Source organism: Emys orbicularis, chromosome 9 (assembly GCF_028017835.1).
Source record: "Emys orbicularis isolate rEmyOrb1 chromosome 9, rEmyOrb1.hap1, whole genome shotgun sequence".
Lineage (NCBI taxonomy): Eukaryota > Metazoa > Chordata > Testudines > Emydidae > Emys > Emys orbicularis.
In genome coordinates this window covers 46,906,999-46,925,562 of record NC_088691.1, presented here as the reverse complement: position 1 = coordinate 46,925,562, position 18,564 = coordinate 46,906,999, and the positions used below count along the sequence as shown (strand labels likewise).

General features: G+C 50.8%; 1 protein-coding gene across 1 annotated transcript in view; it reads right to left on the bottom strand.

The window, feature by feature from the left end:
• F8 (coagulation factor VIII) overlaps nucleotides 1-6,416 on the bottom strand; it is an 83,907-nt gene extending 77,491 nt beyond the window's left edge. Inside the window, exon 1 of the mRNA XM_065410755.1 lies at nucleotides 6,256-6,416. Within this exon, the coding sequence (XP_065266827.1) occupies nucleotides 6,256-6,416 (161 nt within the window). The remainder of the gene's footprint in view (nucleotides 1-6,255) is intronic.
• Nucleotides 6,417-18,564: the final 12,148 nt, after the last annotated feature.

Genomic DNA, 18,564 nt, shown 5'->3' with positions numbered 1-18,564 from the left:
CACCCCGGAGATGAAAAGCTTTGGTCTTTCCACTGAAATGAGTCAGACTATTTGAATCTTTATGCCAGGAAAATCTGGTTTTGGTGGCAATTGAAAAAGCATTCAGAGCTGTAGGGCCTGATTCTGATCTCAGGTATACTACTGTAAGACAGAAGCCACTCCACTAGGCCAAAGGAATGGCACCAGCAGGAAACTAGCATAGATTCTGGTTCTTAAATACTGTGCCCAAGGGGAGTCAGTTATGTACGGTGATGCTGCTGCTGCACAAATGCTCCTTTTGCATTCCCTGCAATCATCATTAACAGGGCAGAATCCAGAAATTCAAAGGAGAGTCCGGTTGGTTCTGGATCAGAGGCGAAGTAAGAGTTTGGATGTCCAAGCATTTTTGGCAGGACTTCTTATCAGATCAGATCACAGTGGAATTCTTACCCTAAGAGCAGACTAAGTGAAGGCAGATAGCGCCTGGAACATTTCATCAGCATTGTTAGGCTTCCTTATCTATTAATTTCTTCAGAACTCTGAGGCAGCCAAGGTAAACACTCTGCACTGTTGTCATGCTAAAGACCTAAATTACCATCCAGTCCTCCTTTGCCAAAAGACTTAGAGGCTGAGAAGAGATTCTCAAGACTTTGATAGGATACACAGAGACCCCATTCCCCACTCCATTCACCCCCAGGAAAGGGGATGCCTGTCACTCATCAGGAGTCACCAAATAGATTTAGTCTCTTGGAACGCAGGGAAGGAATTAGAAACAAGGGGGAAAAGTAACAGATAAGTTCTGAGTGTCTCCATTAGATGAAGTTAGTTTAGATAGCAGCAGGCTAGTGTATCTTAGCTGTTTCAGCCATCAAAGTCCTTCAGACACATAGCCGGGAGAAGACAGAGCATAGACATCTTCAGGCACCCACTCAAACCCCCAAATGGGCCATGGAAGCCACCAGTGTAATTGGTGAACACTTCCAGTCATCCTGCCTCCAGAAGGGGTAACTTCATCGGTTGCCAATCAGCACTCTCAGAAGCATAAAAGAACTAGGAAAATACAATCTAGATGGAGCTACTATAAGGTGGGTGCATAACTGGTTGGAAAACCATTCCCAGAGAGTAGTTATCAGTGGTTCACATTCATGCTGGAAGGGCATAACGAATGGGGTCCCACAGGGATTGGTTCTGGGTCTGGTTCTGTTCAATATCTTCATCAATCATTTAGATAATGGCATAGAGAGTACACTTAGAAAGTTTGCGGACGATACCAAGCTGGGAGGGGTTGCAAGTGCTTTGGAGGACAGGATTAAAATTAAAAATGATCTGGACAAACTGGAAAATGGTCTGAAGTAAATAGGATGAAATTTAATAAGGACAAATGCAAAGTACTCCACTTAGGAAGGAACAATCAGTTGCACACATACAAAATGGGAAATGACTGCCTAGGAAGGAGTACTGCGGAAAGGAATCTGGGAGTCATAGTGGATCACAAGCTAAATATGAGTCAACAGTGTAATGCTGTTGCAAAAAAAGCAAACATCATTCTGGGATGTATTAGCAATATTGTAAGCAAGACACGAGAAGTAATTCTTCCGTGCTACTCCACACTGATTAGGCCTCAACTGGAGTACTGTGTCCAGTTCTGGGTGCCACATTTCAGGAAAGATGTGGACAAATTGGAGAAAGTCCAGAGAAGAGCAACAAAAATGATTAAAGATCTAGAAAACATGACCTATGAGGGAAGATTGAAAAAATTGGGTTTGTTTAGTCTGAAGAAGAGAAGATTGAGAGGGAACATGATAACAGTTTTCAAGTACATAAAAGGTTGTTACAAGGAGGAGGGAGAAAAATTGTTCTTCTTAACCTCTGAGGATAGGACAAGAAGCAATGGGCTTAAATTGCAGCGGTTTAGATTTAGGGCGGTTTAGGTTGGACATTAGGAAAAACTTCCTAACTGTCAGAGTGGTTAAGCACTGGAATAAATTGCCTAGGGAGGTTGTGGAATCTCCATCATTGGGGATTTTTAAGAGCAGGTTGGACAAACACCTGTCAGGGATGGTCTAGATAATACTTAGTCCTGCCTTGAGTGCAGGGGACTGGACTAGATGACCTCTCGAGGTCCCTTCCAGTTCTATGATTCTATGATAAGCTGTGACGTCATTCCCAGAAGGGCCTCTGCCATTTGCCTGGATAATCTTATAAAATGTCAGTGCCCCCTGGGGACAGAGGCAAAGCATATGGTACCCACACCTAGGACTAATCAAGAGCCTATGCACACATGGCACCTTTGCTTCTACCAGGCTTATTTGACTCACTTCTAACACCACCCATATTCTGAGCCTCACTATTTTGCTGCATCGCTTCCAAGAGACAGGGAACCAAGGGGGCATGAAAGCAGGGTGGGTCATGGTGGAGCAGTCAGAGGGGAAAATGATTTTAGCAGTGGTTTTTTGGACAGGCTGGAAGAGGAGTGCAGAGGACAAAAAGGGGAAGTGACTGTAGTCCAGGAAAATGAGAAGCTAGGCCTGGTCTACACTAACCCCCAAATTCGAACTAAGGTACGCAACTTCAGCTACGTGAATAACGTAGCTGAAGTCGACATACCTTAGTTCGAACTTACCGCGGTTCAGACGCGGTCCACACGCGGCAGGCAGGCTCCCCGTCGACTCCGCGGTACTCCTCTCGCCGAGCTGGAGTACCGCAGTCGACGGCGAGCGCTTCCGGGATCGATATATTGCGTCCAGACCAGACGCAATAAATCGAACCCGGAAGTTCGATTGCCAGCTGTCGAACTACCGCGGTAGTGTAGACCTGGCCCTAGGGTTTGGGCAGTGGGGAAAGAGAGGTATGGACAGACTATAGAGATGCTATAGAGGGAGAAGGAACAGGCTATGGTTAAAGGATAGAAAACATTCTCAAGTGACATTCAAGTTGAGACAGTGGGAGAATAGAGAAGGGAGGAAGGGAGGCTATAAAACATTTCAGGAGGCTGAACCCTCTTTTCCAAATACACAGTGATTCCAAAAACCTTCCTTGATTTTGCAGTCGCTATGGCAGACAGGATGGGTTTCCCCTTGTAATGTGGGGAATGAATTCCCATATCATCATTGGAGCATCACTGATTAAACGTGATAAGAGTTAGAAGACCATATACTGTTCTCTTGCTCCAGCAAAAACCCAGAGGAATACAATGGAAGTCTGTGGTGTTATTCTGGATTTAACTGAGAACAGAATCTGGCCCATAGATTTAAAATCCCAGCAATGTGGCCTGGCTGCACTGAAGTCAATATATATTACATCCAACAAACTATGCTGAAAGACCATTAAGTTGCAATGTCAAGCTCTCAGAAGTGAGGAAAGGCCAGACTTGAGAATTCCTGTGCAACCTTAATTTGGCTCCCTTGCACCACCATACGATCTAAGTTCATAATCATGTCCCATTTTCACAAAGCCTATGCCTCATTCAGTGAATGGGTAGATATTCAATATTTCTTTTTATTCTCCTCATTCAGTGTATGGCCCCAGGCCTTATTATTAATTTCCTCCTGGGAGTTTCCAAGGTGGTCTCACCACAGTATCAAATTGCTCCAAAAACACTAATGAATTTATCTTCCCAATATCCTAGTGAGATTTGGTGGTATCATCCCCATTTTACAGAAGGGGAGCTGAGACACAGAGAAATTAAGGCCAATATTGTCAGAAGTGTCCACTAATTTTGAGTCCCTAACTTGAGACACCCAGACAGAACAAGGAGTAATGGTCTCAAGTTGCAGTGGGGGAGGTTTAGGTTGGATATTAGGAAAAACTTTTTCACAAGGAGGGTGGTGAAGCACTGGAATGGGTTACCTAGGGAGGTGGTGGAATCTCCTCCCTTAGAGGTTTTTAAGGTCAGGCTTGACAAAGCCCTGGCTGGGATGATTTAGTTGGGAATTGGTCCTGCTTTGAGCAGGGGGTTGGACTAGATGACCTCCTGAGGTCCCTTCCAACCCTGATATTCTATGATTCTATGACCTTTAGCTCCTTGGCACAGACCTCTGCTACTTGAGCTAGTAGAGTAACTGACAGTAATAGCAGGCTGAGTATGTGGATCAGGCATCAGAGAGGGACGAGACACACTCTGCTGGTGGGTTTTACAGACATCTGCTGACAGCGGAGGACTGGAGAGATTCAGGTCTCCTGGGTTCAATTCCAGGTTCTGGAGGGAGTGTGCTCTACTGATGGGAGACGCTTCTGCCCCCTATCCTCCACACCCCCATCTGCTCCTATCTTCCTTCCTCCCATATACCCCAGCCCCCACCCCTCCCTCTGCTCCTATCCAATCCCCCTCCCCTACTGCCATTCCCTCCCCTCCCCTGTTCCTGTCTCCCACTACTTCTCCCCACTTTCTGGCTCCTGTAATCCCCCCTTCCTGTGTTCCCCCATTCTCCACCCCAATTCCTCAGCACTCTGCATTCAGGCCACTCCCTCCTCCATGCTGCCTGGGCACCAGCAGGGGGAACACTGAGCGCACAGGAGGCACAGCCTCCCTGCTCACAGCTGTGGTGCCTGGTGCCAGGGCAGCCTGGCATAGCTAGGGGCAGCTCCAGGCACCAGCGCAGCAAGCACGTGCCTGGGGCAGCAAGCCGCAGGCAGCGGCGTGCCAGTCGCCGTGAGGGCAGCTGTCAGGCAGCCTTTGGCAGCGTGCCTGTGGGAGGTCCGCCAGTCCCGCAGCTTCGGCGGCAATTCGGCGGCGGGTATGCCGAAGGCGCGGGACCAGCAGATCACCCGCCGAAACACCGCCGAATCCGCGTGACCAGCGGACCACCCACAGGCGTGCCGCCGAAGGCTGCCTGACTGCCGTGCTTGGGGCAGCAAAAAACAGAGCAGCCCCTGGGCATAGCAATTGCAGGGAGAGTCCTGCAGCCCCTGGATGGAGCATGCTCAGTCGCTTCGAGGGGGATGGTGCATATGCAGATGGCATCTTTGGAGAATTTAGCTGTCAAAGTCTAACAAATCTCTACAGAACATGTGAAAACTGCAATTTTTCAAAGACTCGGACTTGGCCAAATTTGGACAGATTTTCCCAGGAAAAGCAAAAGGCACATCCAGTCCAGGGCAACTCCCCCATCAAATTTCCTGTCCCTGCTCCAAAGTACCCAGATGCTAGAACTTCTCAAAAAAATTCTTACAATTCATTCACATGGGCAAAACAACATATTTCCCCCTAATCTCATTCTTGGAAATGGCCAAACCACGTCTGCTGAAATGTTCAAAAATATTCCCCTTGAGGCAGACACCAAGCATGGAAAATTTCAGCCCAAAACAGTTACAGTTTGGCAAAATTATTAGCAACTGAAAACAGTTCTAAGGGGAAGTGATGGCCAACCTTAACTAAAGGTGTCACTATGATATCATTTATAACCTGCGGGACAGGGAAAGCACAGTCCACAGCTATTAACTCATCAAAAAGCAAATCAGAACCCTACTTAGCTAGCAGGGTGAGGGAAGGGGATACTCAGCTGGTACCAGCCGGAGAAGCAATTCTTATCATACAAGGTCTCAGTCACAAATAAATGAACTAGATTTGGGATGGAAAAATGCATAGGACAAGTAATAGTTAATAATAATTACCCTACATGACCACAACCTAAAACTCCATCATCAAAGCTGTTCTCGCTGGCTACACGAGCAAATACAGAATTAATCCATGTGTCTAATTACACTGTGTTGTGTGTGTGCCTGGTTGAATGTATGTGTATGTCTGAGTGTGCGTGAGAGTGAGTTTGTGGGCCTGATTCTCCCTGCCGTGAACCACGTGCCGTGATTTACACCTGTGCAAATGGAGTGCAAAGCAGGTGTGAGGATTCTAGTAAATCAAAATTCTCGAGTCACCTGCACTGCTGGGAGCATTCTACATCCACTTTGCATAGACACCAGTGAAGACGTAATGTGCAAGACATTGGGAGAATCAGATTGTGTGTGTCTGCATGTATACACACACACACAATATGATATGCACACAGAAAAATGCCCTCACACACATGCACACACTCAGATTAAATCACACATGCACAGACGCACTCATGCACATTCAAACATATACCCCCACAAACAGACGCACACACACTCATGTACATATAGCTGCATTTACACACATATTTTATAGTTGCCTTATTTCCCTTGGGGGCACCATCACCACCATGATGCAGGGTGCCACCTTCCTCAAAGCCACGATGAGAGCTGCCTATGGACATCACATCACAGTCGGAACATTTACAGTACAAATGGCCTTACCCAGCTGGTGCCTGCAGCACAGAGAGCAAGCTGCTGTGCACATAGTCCCAGTCCATCTCCACAGCACCAATGTAGTATCTTCTGGTGATTCCAAAGGTCTCCTGAAAGAGACAACCCAGCAGAAAGCAGCACAGGACTCCTCCCGGCATAGTGCCCCTCATGCTGGGGAGGCAGAAGAGTTCCTGATTAAAAAAAGAAATTTCTGACAAGAAAAAGATTTATCTTCCATCCAGCAGCTTTAATCCACAGGAAAAAATGAGGGGAAGCTGGCACCCACAGACTCAGTCAAATCTCTGGAAAGTTTTCCGAGGACATCAGGACAGGGAGTCGTTGTGACCGGAGCAGTGCAGAGGGGAACATGCGTAAGCGACGGGATCTCTCTTCTGGGTATTAGCAACAGGATGAGCGGAAAAAACAAAGGGAAAAGGGAGGCCAAGCAAAGCTTTAACTTTTCCTGATCTGCAGCACTCCAGGTGCAGGGTGTTTATTTGTATTCTGAGGCATCCATTGAGTCAAAATCTTGGAATGAGTTGTGGAAGGGAGGGGTTGATGGCCAGGGGAATTTAGGTGTGGTCTCTGCCTACTCCCGCCTTCTCTCTCAGCTGCGAAGGAAAAAAAGCAAGGCTTGGGTCAAGTTCAGCCTCCCACAGTCCATGGAGAGCAAGGTGATTTACTCTCTCATAGCAGCCATACGCAGCCGGGATGCAGAGACTGGGCTGAGCTGCAAAATTACGATTCCATCTAGATATGAAAACTGTTTGGATCCAGCCCGTTATAGATTCAGGGGCCAAGAAGGAAATTTGGATTCAAAGCCAAGTTCTGGTTCTGCAGCCTCTAAAAGTTCAGGAAATGCAGATTCAGGGGACAGTGTATTCCCGACATCATAGAATCATAGAGTATTAGGGTTGGAAGAGACCTCAGGTGGTCATCTAGTCCAACCCCCTGCTCAAAGCAGGACCAACCCCAACTAAATCATCCCAGCCAAGTCTTTGTCAAGCTGGGCCTTAAAAACCTCTAAAGATGGAAATTCCACCACCTTCTTAGGTAACCCATTCCAGTGCTTCACCACCCTCCTAGTGAAATAGTGTTTCCTAATATCCAACCTAGACCTCCCACACTGCAACTTGAGACCATTGCTTCTTGTTCTGTCATCTGCCACCACTGAGAACAGCCGAGCTCCATCCTCTTTGGAACCCCCCCTCAGGTAGTTGAAAGCAGCTATCAAATCCCCCCTCATTCTTCTCTTCTGTAGACTAAACAATCCCAGTTCCCTCAGCCTCTCCTCGTAAGTCATGTGCCCCAGCCCCCTGCTCAATTTTGTTGCCCTCCGCTGGACTCTCTCCAATTTGTCCACATCCCTTCTGTAGTGGGGGGACCAAAACTGGACGCAATGCTCCAGGTGTGGCCTCACCAGTGTTGAATAGAGGGGAATAATCACTTCCCTCGATCTGCTGGCAATGCTCCTACTAATACAGCCCAACATGCCGTTGGCCTTCTTGGCAACGAGGGCACACTGCTGACTCATATCCAGCTTCTTGTCCACTGTAATTCCCAGGTCCTTTTCTGCAGAACTGCTGCTTAGCCAGTCGGTCCCCAGCCTGTAGCGGTGCATGGGATTCTTTCTTCCTAAGTGCAGGACTCTGCACTTGTCCTTGTTGAACCTCATCAGACTTCTTTTGGCCCAATCCTCCAATTTGTCTAGGTCACTCTGGACTCTATCCCTACCCTCCAGCATATCTACCTCTCCCCCCAGTTTAGTGTCATCTGCAAACTTGCTGAGGGTGCAATTCATCCCATCATCCAAATCATTAATAAAGACGTTGAACAAAACCAGCCCCAGGACTGACCCCCGGGGTACTCTACTTGATGCCGGCTGCCAACTAGACATCGAGCCGTTGATCACTACCCGTTGAGCCCGACAATCTAGCCAGCTTTCTATTGCTCTTCATGGTATTGATACATATGGCTTATTGCAGATAGGCAGGGCTGTGTAGCTCTAGTGATCAACATAGCCTCACATGCTAACATCATACAGTGTAACCATACTAAAGATGGACCCAAAGCAAAGCTCCAGATCCAAATACCCCCAGACTAGTCATTGCCATCAGATGGCTGTTGAGTGGCTTATATACAACAGCTACAGGTCTCTCTTTCCAATACCTGCTATTCCAGAAAGGAATCAAAACAATGAATGGGCCGCAGAGATCAACCCCACTGCTTATGGGGGAAATCCTTTGTTCATGGTGACAGCTGCCACCAGTGTGTAAGGGAGTGAGGTGAAAATTGGGGTATCTAAAATCCAAGACCATCTGTGACTTCCGATGATTGAAGCTTGTTGGATTCTCAGAGATCCCACACCAGTTTGATCCAATGCCAACTAGAAGTTTAACCTTGATACCTCCTGACGCCAAAGTGTGTATGTGCCTGTGTGCACGTGCCAAGATCAGGGTGTCGACTTTGTCTGGCAATATCCTGAGTAAAAATCGCTTCCCAGTACAATGTGCTTTGTGTATGCCTGATAATAGTGAGCCCAGTCCTGAAGACAGCAGGAGTTTGCTTTTTGTGGGAGCAGGCCCAGGCCCTACACAGAGGGTTATACATACTAATAGAAGGCATGTTTCTGGGCATCAGCTAATCACCCATAAAGGACATTTCTGTCCATGGAATAAGATTGTACTATTGAGTAAGTACACTCTGGATTTATTTTCCACTTTCCTCTGGAGCATTAGCCAGGTTGGATGATGGTCTACATGGTCTGAACTGCTATGGACTATACTATGTACCAACATGGGCAAAAATCATGTGGATTAGCCTCATACCACATCTACCCCAGTTACAGGCTCAAGGGAAATCCCTTTTCTGGGTGTTTCAGAGGACCACAAATGTCTCCTATGTGTATGCCCCTCTTTAAATACTTCCATTCCACCACACACTTTATTTAAAATCACCCTAGATGGGGAATCCACTATGAACACACCCACTTGGCTGGACCCAAACGAGCAACAGAATGGAAGAGAATTGGAAACACCCCATACCACAATGCATACTGACCTTCTGCATGGCAAAAGCAAACAACCTCCCTATCTCTGAGTCTAGGAGAGCAGCTCAGAAATGATTCACCAAAATGTTTTATGCAAATCTTTCTCTATTTTTAAGTTCACATTTTTCTTCGTTGTTTTTAATGACCAGAAAATTCTCCCCCCCATACTGAGTTCATTGATTTTTTCTCTCTCTGTAAACAAATAATAAAAAGGCAGGAAGATGAGGAGTGAGGGTCCTGCCTTGCTTTGTCCTCTGCTATGCAAATGAGGTGATGCGGGAAATGCACCATGAGTCATTCCCAGGAAGCCTCTTCTCTGAAGTAATGCACCTGCAAGGTGAACAACTGCTTGGCTGCTCCTTGAGGCACCTAAGGGGATGGGGGGCGGGGCTGCAGGGAAGAGGCCAGTGCACCTTGACTACTCAGCTGAACCCCAATTAGACTTAAGAGAGGCCACCTGGGCCCTAGAGGGAAGGAGCCGGGGTCATGGGTGCTGCAATTATTTTGATAGTGGGGGTGCTGAGAACAGGGCCGGCTTTAGGCCGATTCAGCTGAATTGGGCCCCGCGCCAAGAGGGCCCTGCGCTGCAGCTCTCCACCCCGCCCCCAGCTCACTTCCCCCTCCTCCCCTCCCCTGAACGCTCCGCCCCCTCCCCTGCTTCCCGCGAATCAGAGATTCGCGGGAAGTCTGAAAAGGAGCAGGGGCGGACCGGCAGCAGCACAAGGTAAGCTGGGGTGGTGGGGGCGCGAGAAGGGCTCCAGGGAGGCGCCGCCCGTTCCCGCCGAGCACGCAGGCCCGGCTCGGGGCCGGCCCGGCCCCCGCGGCGCGGCCCGGGTCGGGTCTGGCCCGGTCGGCGCGGCTCGGGTCGGCTCCGGCCCAGTCCCCGCGGCGCGGCTCTGGCCCGGCCCGGTCCCCGCGGCGCGGCTCTGGCCCGGCCCAGTCCCCGCGGCGTGGCCCTGCTCCGGCTCGGCCCGGCCCCCGCGGCACGGCTCGGGTCCGGCCCGGCCCCGGCCCGGCCCCCGCGGCGCGGCTCGGGTCCGGCCCGGCCCTGGCGCGGCCCCCGCGGCGCGGCTCGGGTCCGGCCCGGCCCCGGCGCGGCTCCCGCGGCGCGGCCCGGCCCCGGCGCGGCTCCCGTGGCGCGGCTCGGGTCCGGCCCGGCCCTGGCGCGGCTGCCGCGGCGCGGCTCGGGTCCAGCGCGGCCCCGGCGCGGCTCCCGCGGCGCGGCTCCGGCCCGGCCCCCGCGGCGCGGCTCCGGGTCGGACCCAAGCCTGGCAACCCCGGCCGGAGCGCGGCTCGATTCCTGGGGGCGGGGCTTGCAGCAAGCCCCGCCCCCAGGAATCGGGCCCCGCTCTTGCTAAAGCCGGCCCTGGCTGAGAAGCATTTGTGTGACAATTGAACCAAACTGTAAACCCTGTATATAATGGAAACCACTTCAAGCCATGGGGTTCTGCAGCACCCCCCGCATCCCTAGTTCCAGTACCTATGGCTGGGGTGAGTCAGAGCCTGAGAGGAGCCAGAAGGAGGAGGTGTCTGAGACTCAGAGACAGGATGCAGCAAGGAAGAGCTGGCAGCAGTTGCTTGGGAGAGAGCAGTAGGAGACCCAGTAGAGAAAGCTGAGTTCCCATAAGAGCTGGAATGGGAGTATTGGTGAGAACTGGCCACAGCTGGGGGAGCTGATGAGCGGCCCCCAAGAAAAGGGGAAGATCCTTCTTGGTCAAAGGAAGTCGAGCCTGGAAGCAAGAGGATGGCTGCTGAAGGATGGATCCCTGAGCTGGGGTAGGATGCACAGGCAAGGAAGTGTGGGGAGGGGAATGCTGTGGGGAGCCCTCTTGCAGGGGATCTGACTTGGGGGCTGTGTAGTAAAGGAGTTGTGAGACTGGTCCCTCAGGCAGGGAAGCCTTGAGAGTGGGGCCCTGCATGAGGAGCAAAAAGACCTGGGAACACAATGCTGCTATTGACTCTTGGGTAGGTGACGTCAGGTGATCTCCCCGGAGAGGAGAACGGAAAAACCTGTTGTATCTTGTTATGTTTACAATGGGAATTGGAGAATGGTTTTACTACAAGGGTTTTCGGGAATCACTGCTCTGGTGTAGTTGAATAAATTAAGGCTAGAGGTGGGCTTTGTGTCAGACACAGAGATATGGTCCATTTGTGGGTGGAAGAAAGGGGAAACTGAGGCAGGCCCACCTGTTGTGCTGCAGCCTGACACTGGAGGGTGCCCCACACAGGGCTAGCCTGCCACAGGGGGAATTTGTGTTCACAAAGGCACAACATGAAGAGGTTTAATCAGGACAGATCTCTGCTTTCTTCTTCCTCATAGAAAGACATCTCATTGTCCTCTAATGATCAGCAGTGCTACAGGCTCAGTTCTGACCAATGCAACACACAGCAGCCAGGCTGGAAATCTCTGATGAGCAGTGGGGGGCAGGGGCTGAGCTCTCCTGTGCTGTTCCTCTGAGGGCCACCGAGCTTGTCCTCCATGACAGGAGTGCAGGAGGGCTCTTTCTGGATTGGAGCCCAGTTGTGGGGTTCACTGGCTCACGCTTACACGCTCCATGTCCTGGCAATGGAATCGAGGCGCACACAATTTCCACACTGGATCGGTCCAACACTCAGGGCTCACTTACCACCCACCACCACCCCAGAATAAATTAGAGAAGCCCTGAGAGATGCCTTTGTCCCTCAGGTCCTGTGTCAATCACAGCTTGGCTGGCTCTGGGAACCCGAGAGAGCATTTATCCTACGGTCCGTGGTAGGTGTAGGCGTTATACCCAGTCACACACATATTTATTCGTCAAGGTCCTGCTCGTGGGTACTGAGCCAATAGAAGCCACTGGATGGAGCTCCTCCCAGGAGCTGTGCCCCATGGCGGCACTCAGAGCACTGAGCCCCAGCTCCTTGAGTGGAGGTAGGGTGACAGATGTCCCGATTTTATAAGGACAGTCCCGATTTTTGGGTCTTTTTCTTATATAGACTCCTATTACCTCCCACCCCCGTCCCAATTTTTCACATTTGCTGTCTGGTCACCCTAAGTGGAGGGAACAGGAATCCAGCCCAGCCCTTGTCTCCCCACCAGACACCAAGAACCTGCCCTTTTCCCCCAGTGGAAAATATTTTCTTCCTCTTTCTTTCCATTTTCTGTTCCCCTTCATGTCACCCTTTGAATCTTCTTGGCACTGATGCAAATTCTAAAAGTGAAATACAGAGAATAAAAAACTGAAAGAAGGAAAGAAAGAGGGAAATTTAGGGAGAGAGGGGAAGGAGGAAATTAACACAAGTCTCTGACCAGCAGTGGTGGATTAGCCACTTGGCTGATGGGGCCTGTGCCCAGGGACCCCGGAAAAACATCTGCCACTGGGCAGCAGAAACGTGGAGCCCCGGCTGCCGGATGGGCGGGGCAGGGGAAGCCCCTGCATCCCAACCCCACTCCCTGTCAGAAACCACAGGATGGGAGAAGCCCCCCTCAATGGCCCTCAACCCCATCCCTGGCAGGGGAAGCCCCCACGCCTGTCCCCACTCTCCGGCAGAAGCGTCGGGCAGGTGGGGTGGAAGAAGCCCCAGCGTCCCCTCCCTGGTCCCCCGCAGAAGCGCAGGGGGTGGCGGGGGAAGCCCCAGCACCCGGACCACCGCTGCAGCCCTGGGACTGGAGGAGCTCTCACTCCACACTGCAGCCCCGGGGCCATGGCGCGGGGACAGAGCTTCTCCGGTCTTGGGGCCGTGGGGGGCGGGGGAGGCAGAAAGGAGCAAAAAGGATTGGGGGGCTGCAGTGGGGGGCAGAATGGGGGGGGGACACTAGCTGGAAAAGGGGCCGCCCGGGGAAGGGACAGAAAGGGATGGGGCCATTGGCGGGGCTGCAGGTGGAAGGGGCAGGGCTGCAGGTGGAAGGGGTGGGGAGGGACCCTCCACTTATTCTGGCTCAGGGCCCGAGGAAACCTTAATCCGCCTCTGCTGACCAGACCTAAGAATTCACCTCTTGGGCTCTAGGAACAGGAATGCATCCAGCTTTGCAGCCCCTCCGAGAGGCAGAGCAGCATTATCCCCCTTTTACAGCTGGGGAAACCGAGGCACAGAGTGAGGAAGTGACTTGCCCAAGGCCACACAGTAATTAAACAGCAAAGCTGACATCGAGTCAGGATTTCACTCCATGTGCTGCTGTGATTGTTCCCCAGGTCTGAGCTGCCTCTGGAACTGTTGGGTAGGGCTCAATCTTGCTTTACCATTTCCCCCATTCAGCTATCCCATCCTCTGCAATATAGAGCAGTTTGATGTCATTTGGCTCCCTTCCCCCTTCCTTATGTGCTCTCATCATGACGTGCTCTGGGCCAGATCCTCAGCTTAAGCGACTCGGCAGAGCCCCATCTGTAGTCAATGCAGCAATGTCAATTTACCCCAGCTGCTCTGACCCTCTGTGGTTTTGCATCACTGTTGACACTGTGGGAGTGAAGAAGCCACCCAAGGCATCTCCGGGGGGTGGGGAGACCCCTTCTCTTCCCAGCACAACTCCCTCTCATTGCGAGTACATTGAGTCTGGCCACTTTAGGGGAAAACCTTCCAAGCGATGATACTATCTAGCAGAGCTCCTGCTAGGGATGCAAAATTTTCTAGGGACTCTCCCCTTTAACAAGTGAAAAAACCCAGCCCTCTGGGGGACTGCCCACTCCTTCCTTTTCATTATCTAAGGGGATGGCTGACACAGCAGCTAGCTCACAACCTGGGCGGAAAACACTCTCCTCACAGCTCAAAGCAGAGAAATTAAAAACTAGCAATTCCTCAAGTTCAAGTAAAAGCTGCAGTAGCTTTTCGCCTTGCGTCCCAGGAGTTTGCTTTCTTAAAAAACATGTTTTGCAGCAAACATCTGACTAGGGCAAAAGCATTTAGTGGGCATCCCCACACATCCTGTCAACTCTGCATCTGTCTTAGTGAGGCTGTATATTCTCCAGGGCAAGGGTTGTCTGTGTTATAGCTCTTGTAAAGCGTTTTTAACAACTAAGAATAATACCCAGCTGTCTGGCACTTTTCATTCATAGATCTCTCAGCACTTTACACAGGAGGGCAGAATCATTATTCCCATTTCACATATGGGGAAACTGAGGCACGGAGCAAGAAAGTGACTTTGCCACTGGCCTGCTGGGTGATGCTGGATGAGCCAGAAATAGAATCAAATGGAAAAATCTGGAAAAATATTTGTTTTGGGTCGACTCAACATGAAATTTTTTCGTTTTTCTCGACCACAATTTAAAAAAAATTGTTCGACCCAAAACATTTTGCTCCTTTTTTCATTTCATTTAGTTTCTTTGTCTGTTCTTTTTAAATAAATCCAGCAAAATTTCAAAACAAGTGATCATTTTGTAACAAACAGTCAAAACAGATCATTTTGACAATGTCTAAACAAAAGGTTTTGGAAAAAAAAATTTCTTTTTTTCCCCTCAGCTGAAACTCTTGGCTGAATTTGACTTGGATTTATGAATAGTTGCACTCACCCTGTAACTAATAGTTAATTTGCCAAAAAAATGCAATCTTTTCCCAGCTCCACTCCTGATCTCTGATTGGGGCCCTTCTGCACAAATAAATAAAACAACAATAATAATAGCAACTAAAGGCTGGAGGGTGAAGGGGTCATCTTGTGGTTAAGGGAGAGACTGTGGAGTTGGGAGAACAGTGTGCTGTTCCTGCCTTCTCCACTGACTCAGTTTCTGGCCTTTGTCAAGTCACGTAACATCTCTGTGCCGCCGTTTCCCCATCTGTGACACGGAGGTGATCTTAATCCTTAGCTGCTATGCTTGTAAAACATTTTGAGATCCTTGGACAGAAGGTGCCTCACCAAGGGAAATATGGATTCCCTTAAAGCTGGGCAAAGCTGGTAGTTTTGCACAACTCTAGCCAAGATCCATTATGTGTATATCAGTACAGCCTGGGGAGCCCAACCAAGGACCAGTGCCCTGTTGTGCTAGATGTTGGGCAGACAAGTAACATAAAAAAGGTTAATATGGGAGGCTAGTTAGACCAGACTCATTCAACTGTGCTGGCTTGTGCTGGAGCTGAACCTCTGCCCCTGCACCGAGCTGAGTAGCAGAATGGGGTGGAATCAATGGGACTCCTCATGGGAGAAAGGAGACCAGGGATTTAGCCCTGAATTTGCAACCTGATATGAGCTGGAAAGTTCTAGCAACTAACCAGGGCCGGCTCCAGGCACCAGCACAGCAAGCTGGTGCTTGGGGTCGCCCATAGAAGGGGGCGGCACGTCCAGATCTTCGACGGCGGGTCCCTCAGTCCCTCTCAGAGGGAAGGACCGGCCGCCGAATTGCCACCGAAGAATGAAGCGGCGCGGTAGAGCAGCTGCCGAAGTGCTGCCGATCGCGGCTTTTTTTTTTTTTTTCTCTTCGCCGCTTGGGGCGGCAAAAAAGCTGGAGCCGGCCCTGCAACTCACAGCCGCTTAGAGCAAGCCTCACTGGGAAGTGCTAGATAGTGGAGGAACTTTGCTGTCTGAACAGGAATAGAGCTCCTGCTCCCTCGCCTTCCTCCACTTCCATATAAATCAGGGTCCAAATACCGAATCTTGTAGAGCTAGTTCCTTTGTGCCCTTTCTTGTCATACTCTCTGCCCTTGCGCTAAGTCGAAGTGCCTTGCCCACTTCTGCAATCCACTGGTTTAGTTCTCTTCTCGTAGGGCATCCAGAGGCCTTTGGATCTGGGCACCAATCAGTTAAAAAGTCTCACTATAAGCTGGGTCGGAACTAAGCCCTGCTCCAGCCTCAATGTTTGGGGTGATTGAAATCTGGGTCCGGATGGTGCACACGTGCTCATCACCACTAATTTCTGAGGGTGATTGATACTGCGGGGTCCTGCAGCACTGGGCCTGCTCAGTGTTCCAAGTGAGCAGAAAGGTTTCCGGTGGATCTGGAGTCTCCTGGACCCAGAACATCATAGAATATCAGGGTTGGAAGGGACCTCAGGAGGTCATCTAGTCCAACCCCCTGCTCAAAGCAGGACCAACCCCAACTAAATCATCCCAGCCAAGGCTTTGTCAAGCTGGGCCTTAAAAACCTCTAAGGAAGGAGATTCCACCACCTCCCTAGGTAACCCATTCCAGTGCTTCACCACGCTCCTAGTGAAAAAGTTTTTCCTAATATCCAACCTGAACCTCCCCCCACTGCAACTTGAGACCATTGCTCCTTGTTCTGTCATCTGGTACCACTGAGAACAGTCTAGATCCATCCTCTAGATCCATCTAATTGGTCTGGGAGGAGGGAGGTTCTCCTCTTTTCTTCCCACCCCCAAGCCACTTTCAGGCTCAGCTTGCTGTGTTCAGCCACCAGCTCACCAGCAATGTCCCTTGGTGATCTCAAAGGGGGAATGAACTGGCCAGAGGTTCCATCCCCCTCACCTGATTTTTGCCCTCTTAATTAAATACACTTAAGGAAAACATTGAAAAGCTGCTCATTTAAACTGTGCCTTTAACGAGGTGCCAGTACTCCCAGCGCAATGTTCTGGAAGCTTTTTGTCTGAGTCAGTGGCTCTCACTGAGCACAGTCACATGCATCAATGTCAAAGAGGGCAACATTAACCCTAGTCACAGACCCCAGTACCCACGTATGCAGAGAAACCCCTGCTCGTTTCCCTGCAGAGTGTGTTCTCAGTTACACAGAGGGTTTGTAGGGTAAACATTATTCAGAAAAAAGTGAACCACGTCTAATCTCTTCTGTGTAAGTGACTCAGGGGCTGCCCCTTTGGAACAGTGAGAACTGGAGAGCAAGTGACCTCCTGCACATGGGGCTGTGGCCTAGCAGATATTATGATTCCAAACCAGAATACATGGGATCATCAGTTACTTTTGTGCACCTCTTCTTGGCTGGAGCATCTCCCATTAGCCACCTTTAACCTCCCTGTGACTGCAGCAGGGGCAACCTAATTCTCAGTGGAAGCAGGGCTTCTAGGTGGGGGAGTTCTCATTTTCCTGTGGCAGATGTGCTGGAGGCTTTGGATGCCTTTGGCCAACTCTGTTGTTAGGGTTGCCAGGCATCCTGGCGGCTCCAATCAGCACTGCTGACCGGGCTGTTAAAAGTTGGGTCAGCGGTACAGCAGGGGCCCGGGGCTAAGGCAGGCTCCCTACCTGCTCTGCGCAGCTCCCAGAAGTGGCCAGCATGTCTGACTCCTAGGCGCAGGGGCCAGGGAGGCTCCGTGCACTGCCCCCGCCCCAAGCGCCGGCTCCTCAGCTCTTATTGGCCAATGGGAGCTGTGGGGGCGGTGCCGAGCCCCCTGGCCCCTCCGCCTATGAGCCAGACATGCTCATGAAGCGACCTGAGGTAAGCACCGCCCGGCCAGAGCCTGCACCCCAACCCCCCCGCCGCAGCTTGGAACCCCCTCCCCCACCTAAACTCCCTCCCGGAACCCGCACCCCAACCCCCTGCTCCAGCCCGGAGCCCCTCCTGCACCCCAAACCGCTGATCCCTGGCCCCACCCCAGAGCCCAATCCTCCAGCCAGAGCCCCCCCTTCTCACACCCCAACCCTCTGCCCCAGCCTGGAGCCCCTCCCGCACCCTGAGCCCCTCATTTCTGTCCCCACCTCAGAGCCTGCACCCCCAGCTGGAGCCTTCACCCCCTCACATATCCCAACCCCCTGCCCCAGCCTGGTGAAAATGAGTGAGGGTGGGGGAGAGCGAGCAATGGAGGGAGGGGGAATGGAGTGAGCTGGGGTGAGGAGGGGGCAGGGCAATGGTGTTGAGTTTTGTGCAATTAGAAAGTTGGCAATCCTACTGCTTGTGTGGAATCTATCCAAGGCACACAGGCCCATCGAAGAGAGGAGGGATGACCTTGTGGCCAAGACATTAGTTGACACCTCAGCAAATGAGGGTTCAATTCCTCACTCTACCACAGACTTTCTTTAGCCCAGTCACTGCATCTCTCCCTGTACCTCACTTCCCCGTTTGTAAAACAGGGCGAAAGCTTCCTTTCTACCACTTTCTGTCTGTGTAGACTGTGAACAATTTGAGTCAGGACCTGTCTCTAATTATGAACAGTGCCTAGCACAATGGGGCCCTGAAATTGGATGCAAGCTATTGTGCTACTGTAATAGTGCACTCTGTTTATAAGAATCACTGATATAAGAATCAACCGCATATAGTGATTGAAACCACTGGGACAAAATCATTCGTACACCTAAAATACTCCGCTTATAAGAATCAAATCATGCAGGATGGATGTGATTCTTATAAAAGGAGTGCACTGTAATAGCAAAGCTTCAAAGGTTTTGCCCTGACTCATTTTCCTTTA